The sequence below is a fragment of the Bos indicus x Bos taurus genome, chromosome 1, assembly GCF_003369695.1.
Source record: "Bos indicus x Bos taurus breed Angus x Brahman F1 hybrid chromosome 1, Bos_hybrid_MaternalHap_v2.0, whole genome shotgun sequence".
NCBI classification, from domain to species: domain Eukaryota; kingdom Metazoa; phylum Chordata; class Mammalia; order Artiodactyla; family Bovidae; genus Bos; species Bos indicus x Bos taurus.
Window position 1 is genome coordinate 38,099,756 of NC_040076.1, and position 13,086 is coordinate 38,112,841.

At 33.3% G+C, this 13,086-nt stretch overlaps 1 protein-coding gene across 4 annotated transcripts in view; it reads left to right on the forward strand.

The window, feature by feature from the left end:
• The window catches only part of ARL13B (ADP ribosylation factor like GTPase 13B), a 75,297-nt gene that overhangs the window by 53,706 nt on the left and 8,505 nt on the right, over positions 1–13,086 (forward strand). For 2 of the 4 annotated variants that reach the window (XM_027553730.1, XM_027553579.1), the window contains 6 exons: positions 1,001–1,106; positions 1,991–2,193; positions 4,917–5,031; positions 8,201–8,423; positions 11,106–11,222; positions 12,185–12,253. In XM_027553730.1, the coding sequence (XP_027409531.1) occupies positions 1,001–1,106; positions 1,991–2,193; positions 4,917–5,031; positions 8,201–8,423; positions 11,106–11,222; positions 12,185–12,253 (833 nt within the window). Of the gene's footprint in view, positions 1–1,000; positions 1,107–1,990; positions 2,194–4,886; positions 5,032–8,200; positions 8,424–11,105; positions 11,223–12,184; positions 12,254–13,086 lie in introns of all 4 variants that reach the window. The other 2 variants (XM_027553496.1, XM_027553658.1) reach the window with 2 other exon arrangements.

The window sequence follows — 13,086 nt, forward strand, 5'->3', positions numbered from 1 at the left end:
ATATTGAAGAATATTAATTTTTTTCAGAGCTTAAGTGTGACAGTGGTATTAGAATATTTTAAAATTTTGGGGTGAAGTGATATGACTGATGGGAACATGGAAGATAAATAGATGAGCAAACACGGTATCAATTTTTAAAGATAGGTGACAGGGTTCATTAGATTGATTATTCTACATACTTATGATATAATATATATTTTCCTGAAATACTACCAGACCGTTTCCAAGACAGTGTTTTATTACCTTTTGACCTCTGCCATCTGATTGGAAAATAGTTGTTTTTCAGTCGCTCAGTTGCGCCCGACTCTTTGCGACCCCATGGACTGCAGCACGCCAGGCTTCCAGGAAAACAGTATTTTGTGGTAATTCCTAACTCTTTTTAGAACTTGTTTTGGTTTTTTCACTTGTTCCCCAGTTTGTTCCTAATTGAGTATAAGGTTTTCTATGTCCAGTGCTGTGCTAAATACATTAGATAAAAGTGACCTCATTTCTCCAGTAAATTGCACTGTTATGTGAACACATCCACACCCTGGAAATACAGGTTAGCTCAAATAATACAAGCTTTGAATGAATATTTAGGTATGTGAAACACGATGCAGTTTGTATTTTAAAGAAGAGAAAAGACTTGGGATAAGGACCTTTGCATCACAATGCAGCAAAGATAAGGCTCTAAGGTGAAAGGGGTAACTGATGGCTGAGTGCTGTGGAAACTAGTCCACTTCTTTTTCTGTTTGTACTTTGTTGTTGGCCTGTTGACCTATTGCTTGTTTTCTTGACATTTCTCTTTACTTGATTTCCCTTTTATAGGCCAAATCTTAAAAAATGTTTACAAACTTAAAGGAAAAATGATAGAATAAAAGATAGTACATTGTTCTGTAAAGCCAGCATGTTCTGTAATCAGCAGGGTTAAAACTTTGGAGTAGGAACTTGGTGAGAATGTTTTTAAGCAGCTGTCTGATTGTATATTTGCTGTAAATCCACTTCACTTATGTCTTTCTAGGTTGGCAAATAAACAGGATAAGGAAGGGGCTCTAGGAGAAGCTGATGTGATTGAGTGTCTTTCTCTGGAAAAGCTCGTCAATGAGCACAAGTGCTTGTGTCAGATAGTAAGTGTTGAGGCTTCTTTTGCCCTATAAATTATATTTGGTATAACTTAGTTTTTGTAAAGGTGGTAAGCAATAAGAGGGTAGGCAGCTAACAAAATAATTTATTAGTGTTTCTTTTTAAAATATTTTACCAGGAAATACATAATCTCACTGTTCATTTGAAATTACTTAATACAGTGATATTTGTTTTCTGTTTAGTTGTTACTGACTTCTTTAAAATATCTTCCATCATTTCAAAGACTTTAGATTTGATTTTGTTTCAACATTGCTGACAAAATATGTAAGCTATACAAACATGTTATTCTATAAATATTATAAAATGGTGGAAGTATAAATACACAACTTATACTTAGGAAAAGTTTATAATGAATTTTGAAAGATTATATTAGAGTTATCCTACAGTCTTAAAGATGAACTGAGGAATTTAATCATTTATTCTTGGTTTCAGAAAATGATTGTTAAAAGATGCTTAGTGCCATAAATTCCTTGGTGTAGGAAATTAAAAGTTTCTGCTATTTTTATTATGTAGTGTTAAATAGTAGTAGTATTAATAGTATTTTTAATAGGTAGTTTTCTTCTGTAAGTTCAGTTTTGTCAGTCAGTGATTTTGTTTAAAATTATCTAGCACTGCCAACTACTAGTGTCATAATCACTCTCAAAGCTTACAGGTATAATCCATAAAACATTTCAACTCATGTACATACTAATGTAGTAATCATTGCAAAGATGTATTTTATAAGTGAAAGAAGCAGGTGCTTTATGTCATTAATTTAATGAGTTAATTGATTTTGATTCTCCAGTATTTATACTAATGGTTTATGAATAAATATTTGTAGAGAACTTTTAGTTTTAATCTTTAAGTCAAATAAACTTCTGTTTTTAAGGAACCTTGTTCAGCAGTCTTGGGATATGGAAAGAAAATTGACAAGTCCATTAAAAAGGGCCTTTATTGGCTACTACATATCATTGCAAGGGACTTTGATGCCTTAAATGAACGCATCCAAAAAGACACAGCAGAACAACGTGCTCTTGAGGAGCAAGAGAAGCGAGAAAGGGCTGAACGCGTGCGAAAATTACGAGAAGAAAGGTAAGATGATTAATTATATAGCACAGTGCATATGAAAAGCCAGAAACACCTCACTTTTGTGAATAGTTTTTTAGTTTGCCTATTCAGGTTTTTCTTGGTAAATTTTTTTTATTTCTGTGGACTTAACAGGTTTGGTTGATAGAGTTCTAATTTTCCTAATGGTGGTATAGTAGTTATATTTATTGCTGAGGTATTTATCCGTCACAGTTTTACAATTTTTCTTTCTTTATTTCTTATGACAACCTTTAGTGCAGTGGTTCTCAATCCACAGGGTGATTTTGCTCCTCAGAAGACATTTGGCAATGTCTAGGAACATTTTTGCTTGTCATGGCTGGGAGGTGGAATGCAATTGGCATCTAGAGGGTGGAGGCCAGGGATGCTGCTAAATGTTCTGTGATGCACAGGACAGTCTCCCATAGGAAAGAACGTGTCGTAGACTGAGATACTCCTCATTAGTGTCAGTGAAGATAGAAGGTAAGCTGTTAGTGTGGATCAACCAGCTGAAGCAAAATGTGATCTTCAGCACTAGTTTTTGTCTGAAAAAATGAATTGCACTATCTCAGGTTTTAAAAACATGTTTTTAAAACTATTTTAAAAAAGTGTTGCCTAAATGGAAATTTTTAAAATGTTTAGCAAACTCTAAATTAAAAAAAAAATGTTTACATAAATTCTACCACAGAATCAGTTATAATAATATTCATGCTGGAATAAAATAATACTCAGATCTGATTACACGCATGCATGCTAAGTCACTTCAGTTGTGTCCAACTATGTGCGATCCCATGGTCCATAGCCTGCCAGGCTCCTCTGTCTATGGGATTCTCCAGGTAAGAATACTGGAGTGGGTTGCCATGCCCTTTTCCAGGGGATCTTCCTGACAGAGAGATCTAATTGGCTTCTCAGATTTGATTGGATGTTGGATTTAGTTCTTAATCCCAGGATTTCTCTTTCTTTCTTCATTTGATTGTTACATGTCAGGGGAGGGAAGAAACTAAAAGATTTCCAAGTGAGCCCTTGTGGCATCCAAAGTTGTCTTCCAGCTACCTAAGTAATATTGGCCTTCTGTGTGCTTTAACAGTTGCAGCCTGGTAGACAAGAACCCACTAACTGTCCTTGGTGATGCCTTTGTGAGGTGCTCCTTCGCACTGTCAAGGAAATCCTCTGATTACTGTTATCTTTCATTTAATTCAGAGTCAGGACTTACCTCTTGGAGAGATAACTTTTCTATCCTCAAGTGCTCAATAACATGAGCAGATCAGTGACATAGGTCTCTCTTGAACCAATAAGAGGTTTTAGTTCCTGTGAGAATCTTTGATTTTCTATTCTAGTATATATTTTCATGATATAAAGCTAAGTACACCCAACCATTCATGTAAATATACCTTCTATGTAATTATGAAAACAAAATATATGGCCATAGTTTTCTAAAGGCTTCTTTGGTTTTCCTTTACTTAGAAAACAAGCAAAAAGGAAAAAAAAAGATTGAATAAAAGAAATTTAGTCTTTTTTTTTTTTTTTCAGTTTTAGCTTTTTCCATAAAGATATTCTAGATCATGTTATGGCTGGCTTTTCTGGTACCCCTCTCCCCTTTCCTCCTTTCTCTTAGCCATGCCACTTGTGGTCTGAATCCTCTCCTGTTTAACAGAATCCATAATTAAATTTAGATGAGAGTGTTAAAAAAAAACTTTTTATTGTTAAATACAATTTAATAGGTTTTTAGATTTTTATAGGTTTAGATAATTTTGAAAAAAACAGTAAAACAGCTATTATTGGTATATGAAAATAGTATGTTAAAACCAGATACCTGAAATTACTTACTAATAAATGAATAACATTAATAATGAATAAGTGTCCTGTAAGTATGTTTATATACAGAAAGCTTTCACATACATTAATTTACCTGAAATAGCTCTATGAAATAGGTATTTTGTCCACATTTATGGGAAAGCTGAGGCTCAAGTATGCAGATAAATGACCAAGGTCACAAAATTAGTAAATTGCAGATCACTAAATCTTGGCTTTCTAGGTTTAGGATGAGAGAATATATCTTTCCATCATAGAACTTAATAAACGCCATAGTAATGAACACTGACGTTGTTCTACTATACTTAGTCTACTTGCAGATCTAAAATAGTCATGTTTCTGTCTATAGCTGCTGCTTTTAATAATTTATTACCTTTATCTCTGGGGCAACATTAATTTTAAGTCACAGAGGTAATAAAAGTCTCAGTAGTAACTAATATAGAAATATTTATTTGATTTGAGTGGCAAAGGGCAATTTATTTTTATAGCCTTCTCTACTTATGCAAAGCAATAATTGTTATCTAGTTCATTTATGATATAGAACTGTACACAGCTCTTAAGAGGTTTAACAGTAGAACTTATCTAGTTACTATTAGAGAAGAGGATAGCATTGGTTTGGGAGGGTAATTAATAAATTGATAAATATAAATCTTTATTACATAGAAAAATAATCTGTACTGCAGACATTAAGAAGTCAGTCATAGAGAATGTCATTTTTGTCAGCATTTCTTTCTTTTAAAATTCAAACGATTAATCTTTACATGGAGATAGCGGCCTGTTACCTGCATTAGGATAAATTCAAAGCCATATCCATATGTTTAAATACTGAATTTAATAGCCATAAACCTATTGCAAGTGTTCTTAAACATGGTTTATCATTTTCTCATAAGGAATTCCAAATTTTTTCCTTCAAAATATAGAGAACAAAGAGAGCAAGAACAGGCTGAACTCCATGGAACCAGTGGTATGGCTGAGTTGGACCCAGAACCAGTTATTGTTAATCCTTTCCAGCCAATAGCATCTGTAATCATTGAGGTATGGATAGTGGCGAATTAATTTTTATATTTTATAAAGTTGGAAGTTCAGAAAGGAGGTGAGGAGTAGGGAAAGGAGGCAGGGAGATAGAAGTATTTCTCCAGGGATTAATTATTTGTAAAAGAAATTAAAAGGGGCAGACAGGCTAAAGGTTTGCTGCTTTTTCTTCCTCTTCAATCTTCCCTTCTGATCTCTTATAAAAAGGATGGCTGCAGAATTCACTGAGAATGAAAATGAAGATAGGATATACAACTATCTTATTGTTCTGATAAATACATTTTGTCACATATCCTATAATAGTGTTTACTCTTATTTACATTGTCTTTATCCCTGTATATTGCTATTACTGTCCTTTTACAGTAATATTTACATGTTTATGAAGTATTAGAGTATGTAAATGACTTTCTGTCTATTTTCCCAGGATACTTAATGTTTGAAACTATGATATGTTCTTTTATATTTGAATATCATTTAATTTTAAATGTCAGAAGTTTAACTAAAATTAATTTGTAGATTTTAATCATAAATTAAGGGTGAGAGAGAGAGTGTATGTGTATGTGTGTGTGTTTCTATATCTGTCCGTCTGTGTATCTGTGTCTTTGTTTTCATTTTCTACTGATGTTCAGAGTTTGCATTGGTCCTGCTTAAATCACTCCCAGCAGCTATGCTTCCTCAGTGGCAGAGCTTCCTAAACCACCTCTTCATTCACTCAGAGCTTAATGTGGCAGGTGGCTCGCATGACCCACCTGTATGCTCCATCCCTCTTCCCCTATCACTGCCTCCTTCCACACAGGTATTCATCTGGAAAGGTGGATGATTATTTCTTCTTGGGGCTGCTGCTGAGGAGGGAGGCAGCTCCACAGGTAAGAAATTGATTGTATAGTTTTTGGTTGTTTTATTTTTGCAAAATAGTTGGTACTATGAGATATTTTGTTTTAAGTTACTTAAGAAATGAAATAAATGGAAATAAATGATCCTTTTTATCAAGCAAGTTTTCTTCCCCCCAAAACTTCTCCTTTAAAATATTACCTGACATTTTTTTCCTTTGATTTTTATCACAGATAATGAAAATGGTGAGATGTTGGTTCCAGAATACACAATGAAACAATAGTAACAAACAGAGTTATATATAAGCATTTAGTATAAGAGAAAAGTGGCATTTCAAATCTGGGAGAAAAAATATATTGAAACAACTGAAGAGTCATTTAGAAAAAAAGTAAAATTATTGAACACTGTATACCAAATTAAATTTTAAAAGATTTAAATATTAAAAAAAGACACCTTAGAAACACTTGGATATAATACAGTTAGACATTTGTAAACTTGGAGGAGGAGAAACTTTCAAAGCAGGACAATGAGGCCACAAATCACAGAGTGAAAAATCACAAAATGGGAAAAATAAAGTAGATCTTATTATATATTCAGTTTTTAAAGAGATGTTCTACAAAGTTAAGGACAAAAAAAAATCTAATCGTAATGAAAAATATTTGAGAAACATGGGACCAAAAGAAAAGAAGAATCCTTAAAAAATTACTGTGTAAATAATGAGACTCTAATAGAAAAAAGGGCATTGGGTTATGATGGGTAGTTCCTTATAGAAAAAATTTAAATGGCAATAAGGATATTTTATAACTTACCTTCAGTAGTAATAAAAATAATAAATCAACACTGAGGTAAAAAAGTATTTATTAGTTGGTGGAGATATAAAAGATTGATAATGATTAAAACCTGGAGGGGACAATGGCAATCCACTCCGGTATTCCTGCCTGAAAAATCCCACGGACAGAGGAGGCTGGCAGGCTGTAGTCCAAAGGGTCACCAAGAGTCGGACACAGCTGAATAACTGAGCATGATGATTAAAAAAGCACTAAAAAAGATGTGGGGTGGGGGACTTCCCTGGCAGTCCAGTGGTTAAGACTGCACACTTCCAATACAGGGGGTGCAGGTTTGATTCCTGGTGGGGAAGTAAGATCCTACATGCTGTGCTGTGCAATCAAAAAAAGGAAAGATATGGGAAAATATCACTCTTTCAATCCTTTTCCAGTGGTGTAATTTGACATTAGTTTTTATGAAGTAAAGTTTGTAGTATGTCACATTTTAAAATGTGCTTTACCCTTTGATCCAGCAGCATGACTGTTAGGAATTTATTCTGGAGAACTAATTCAATCATTGTATTTCTTGTAATAATGAAAAATTGAAAATCACGTCTTTGTCCATTGAGTGGGAGTTGGTAAAATAAGTTATGATAGAATTATTCAAAATAATAGTGTAATTGATGAAAGTAGTAATAGCTTACACATACATTATAATATAGGGAATCCCTGGTGGCTCAGTGGTGAAGAATCCACCTGCAATGCAGTAGATCGCCTGCAATGCAGGACATGTTGGTTCCATCACTGGGTCAGGAAGATTCCCTGGAGAAGGATATGGCAACCCACTCCAGTATTCTTGCCTGGGAAATCCCATGGACAGAGGAGCCTGGTGGGCTACAGTTCATGGGGTCGCAAGAATCAGATATGACTAAACTATAGCATACGACTAAACCATAGCATAATATAATGCTTTCATAGCTAACACAACTATGTATGTATCATGCAATATTGTAAGCACTTCATAAATTGATTGACATAGAAAGAAATATGTATTCTTAAATCTTTGATTCTTTTCTGTTTAAAAATATACATGTGCTTGTGCTTAGCTGCTCAGTCCTGTCCGACTCTTTGTGACCCCATGAACTACAGCCTTCCAGGCTCCTCGATCCCTGGGATTTTCCTGGCAAGAATACTGGAGTGGGTTGCCATTTCCTTCTCCAAAAATATACATAAATATGTATATATAGAGAGGCAGTCACATTTGTGTGTGTTTGAGGATATGTATGTCTGTATGTGTGGGATAGGCAAAGAAAAGCACCTCTGTGTGATTTGTATATCAAATAGTGATCATCTCTAGACTGTGGAATTACTAGTAATATAAGTGTTCTTTCTTTATACTATCTCTGTTTTCTGAATGTTTGGCAATTAGCATGTTTTAATGATACACTCAAATAATTTTTAATGGAAATATCAAAGTGCCCTGAAGTTATATAATGCTCATGAATTATTTGATTTCTCCTTTAAGCTATCTTAGATATGACCATTATATTAAGAATGATACATTTCATTTTTGTCAGAATGAAAAAAAACTTGAAAGAGAAAAAAAGAGGCAAAATACAGAAGACAGTGATGGCTGCCCCCTGAAACATAAAATGGAGCATGAGCAAATAGAGACACAGAGCCAGATCAGTGACAGTAGCCAAAAAAACAGTGAGTTTGGAGTAGTAGAAAATTATAAGGAGGCATTAACACAGCAGTTGGAAAATGAAGATGAGACAGACTGGAGATCATCAGAATCAGGTGATAAATCTAGTTATTAAAAATATATAAAGTATTTATTTTTATGCTCATTGTGTTTATTTTTAAGTTTTATGTATTATATGTGACATATAAATAACATTATATAAAACTTAAAAATACTCTTTCATTTGTCATGGTTATTTTCACAAAGAAATATAAGATTTTTTCATCTCCAAATGCAATGTTTATTATGTTTTTTTCATGAATTTTAGTTCATTAGTTTGCTAATTTATGTTTTTATTCATGATGTCTTAAAACCTAGCCCTTTGTAACTGAAAAGAATTTCAGCTGAAAATTCCATTTTCAGTAATTAGGAATATTGCATAGCCCCAGAAATCCTTAGAGTGTATTTAAAACGTTTAAAATTCTTGGAGGGTTTGTTTTGTTTTTAATCTTCATAAAGTTATAGTCAGTGTCATTTTCTTTATTTACTTGTGAGTTTTAGGAGATGCAGACATAATTGAACATTTTGAAAGCTTTGTGGCAGAAACCAACACAATATTATAAAGCAATTATCCTTCAATTAAAATAAATTAAAAATATAATTTAAAAGCTATTTTATTATCAAATATCCATTTTCCTCTTATTTTAATATTATATGAAATCTTTATGGTTACCTTTCTTTTTATAAACTAGTTATGTGATTTAACAGGAAATTTATGTCTTTTGGTGTCAGAGAGAGAGACCCTTTGGACTCACACAATCTGAGGTAGCATCCAGACTTTCTCATCTACTAGATGTATGTTATGTTATGTAGTGTTCTTCAGTCCTTGTTTTTCTCATCTCAAAAATGGAGTTTTCATCTTTTATTTTTTTCCATCAGGCTTTTAGATTTCCTTATAATAAAAGTAACTGTACAATGTTCCTAGCACAGGGCCGATACATGAGAGATACCCAGTAACCATTGCTTCCTTGGCGTTCTTAGTTGGTGATACAATAACTAGGTATATGATGTATTTATAGGGATGGTATATAATAATTTTTGTACAGTATTAAAGAATTTAATATGGGGTCTGCCCTGGTGGCTCACAGGTTAAAGCGTCTGCCTGGAATGCAGGAGACCCAGGTTCGATCCCTGGGTCGGGAAGATCCCCTGGAGAAGGAAATGGCAACCCACTCCAGTATTCTTGCCTGGAGAATCCCACGGACGGAGGAGCCTGGTGGGCTACAGTCCACGGGTTCGCAAAGAGTCGGACACGACTTCACTTTCACTTTCACTTTCAAAGAGTTTATGAAAACAAGATCTCAGTCCCTGAGATGCAGAGTACCAAACATGTATGTTTTGCTATATAAAAATACAAAGATTTGAAAATTATACTTTTTGTAATTTGGGAAGTTAGGGTATCCACATTTGTACCCATATCACTCTCTTAACAGAGTAAAACAAAATGTAGACTGTCAAGTGGCCTCTAAATATATTGGAACAACTCTTTCTAATAACGCTAATACATTGTTAAATAACAAAATGGTTTGGTAGATGATTTGAAAATATTATTTAACACAAAATTGTTATTTCACATATCAGTCCTGGGGTATATTTTTCCCATTATGTAGAGTAGGACACCAGGGACTTAGAAAGGTTGAGTAATTTGAGATCACATATCTCATCTGTGGCTGTGCTAAGATTCACTTCCCTCAACTTTCAGTCCTCTGTTGCATAGCCTGTGCTCTTCCATGACCCTGACTTATTGCCCATGCTAAAGTACCATATGATTCTGGAAACTCTCTTTCTTTTCTCCCAGCTGCAAAGCTTATAGCTTTAATTGTAAAAGGATGTCTCTGTTTATATCTAGAATAAAATATTCTCAAGTGACACTAATTTATTTAGAAAAATAATGAGTTTCTAGATATATTTGTATTTCTTACTGCTTTATAGGTTTCATAGATGTTGGCTGTTTCTTGTGTAACATAATTTCCATTTTAGAAAATGTATTATATGTATAAATTTAGTGATTTGGGATTATCAATTAAAATATTTCAGTGGCTCTGCTGTTTGATTATTTAGCTACTATGACATCCTGGTTTATGTTGTTAAAGTTTACATGTTAACAACATAGATTCACTTAAAATGTCTATATGTGCTTAAGTGAGAATTTGTAAATATTTTTAGAAAAATTAAGATTCAATTCTGTAAGATCTAATATGAGTTTTGGTTACATACATTTATGTTGAGCATCTTGGGCATTATTTTCATAGATAATGTGCTTTGGTTTGATTAGGGTCTTTTTTCCACATTTCAAAGGATTATTTTTGGGCTTAGATCTGGAATCATTCTGTATATCCTACTGAGATAAACCGATACCTCTCTTTTTCCCCCAGGTCATCCGTAGCTTTGTAGAAGTCTCTGTAATTAGATGATTCCATTTATTTATTATGACACTTGAAAAAAAATGTTACTTTTGGAAATATGGATTTTTTTTTTGTATTCTGAATCACTTCTCATAGAACTTAAAATACGACTTTTTGCCACTCGCTCATATTTTTTAATCATTCATTCAATAAACACTTACAAATATATTCTTAGAAAAGGAAAGTTCACAGTTCATTATTGGTAACAATTTTTAAGTTGAAGTTATATTTCTATGGTAATAATTATATCAATATTCTAATTCTGTTCTTTTTTTTTATTATAGAAGTAACTTTTTCCAAAAGGCATAAAGTTTCATGTTTATATTCTTATAGATAACAGTAAAAAGAAAGCTAAGAAACTAAGGATGAAAAGGAGCCACCGTGTAGAACCTGTTAATACAGATGATTCTGTTCCTAAGAGTCCAACACCACCCCCACCTCCTCCTCCTGGTGAGTAAATTGAAATTGATACTGAATTTAGAAATACTGCCTTAAACAGTAAAGAAAAATACAAAAAATTATGCAGTTATTCAGCATATTCATAATCTTGTGAATTTGTGAGAAACGTAGAATTCTTTGTTCCGTCTACTTAGTTCAGAATTTATCAACATAAATATTGATTTTTTTTATTCATAAAAAATGCTTTATGAAAGTAAAAAAAATAGTAAAAATTAATAAGACATCTTTACTTAAGTACCTCCTATAATGGATTCAGGTCCTGTTTGGAATATCAGTACCCAGATTGCTAAAGGGAATGTAATTGTAATGAATGGATGGTTAGTATGACCTTTTAAAAAATTGGATCTTTCATCCTGAAAATTAATGTTTGAAGCCAAGATGTTTGAATGTTTCCATTGTATTTCCAACATACATCCTGACCTTCTAACTATGTTATGGATATTAAATGAAATACTGTATATAAAGCACTGGGACATAGTAATTTTGAGAAATTTTTCATCACTAAGCATTGTACCTCACATATTCAGTAAATACCTTACAATGTATATGTTTGTAGTTTCCTTTTAGTCTTGCTAGAAGGCATAAGATGGTAACATTTTCCTTTGAGCCCCATTTTAGGACTTATTTCTGATATTCCACTTAATAAGTGTATATTTCTTTTAGCTTCTGTTGGGACTTAGATTAGTAGCCTAAGGTTATTTATGATGGTGGTGAGGATGCTTATGTTTTTATCTAAAGGGAAACAAAAACGTAAAGCAAGTATTACCAACCTAAAATTACATTTTAAAACAGAAACCATTTAAAAAGGGTTTATGGTTATTTGGTACTATATCATTGAATATGTATGAATTGACATTGAAGTTGTATACACTGCTGTCAAGAGAGGGATCCTCTTAACAGACCTAAAGAGATATTGTATAACAGTGTTTTTAAATGTCTTTCTTTTTCTTCAGTTGGCTGGGGAACCCCCAAAGTCACTAGACTTCCAAAACTTGAGCCTCTTGGTGAAACACGTCATAATGGTAATGCAAAAGGATCAGTTTTCAAATATCTATACATGTCACATTCATTTTTCTTTACCTCATTACTTCAATAAACTTTTACTTTGGGGAGCCTTTCAAATCCACAACCATCCTTTTTCATTATACTTCACTTTCATTTATTTAATTTTTTATTCTTAAGTGTCCTTTGCCTCAATGTAATTTAACATTTATCTTAGAAAACAGAGGTAAAGACCATCATAGCTTGTGTTTATCCATTATATATTAATGTAAATAGTTGTAAAAGAGAAAGATTTTAAGGCAGCTTAAATATGAGACAGTACAATTATGGTGTTAAAAACTTCATTGTCCTATATATGCTCAGTATACTCAATGATGCATGCATGGTCGTGTCCACCTCTGTGACCCCATGGACTGTAGCCTACCAGGCTCCTCCGTCCGTGGGAGTTTCCAGGCAGGAATACTGGAGTGGGTTGCTATTTCCTTCTCCAGGAGATCTTCCTCACCCAGGGATTGAACCCACGTCTCCCACGTTGTAGGCAGACGCTTTACCATCTGAGCCACTAGGGAAATTCAGCTTACTAGAAAGAAAATTACTAAAGTCTTCACTGAATCAAGAAAACACTTTTTTGGATGAAATTAACATAAGGTATAGTACAGCCAGTATAGGGTATAAGAGCTCCACCTGGAAACTTGAAAAAGGACAGTGGGGAATACAGAACTTCCCTTTACAACAGGCAGAAGTTCTGATTTCTAACATGCAAAAGGATGATTTATACATATAGAATTGTAGCTCAATAAAATTCATCAAGGACATCTCATTTCCTTTTTGATAATTCTGTTTACCTAATCTT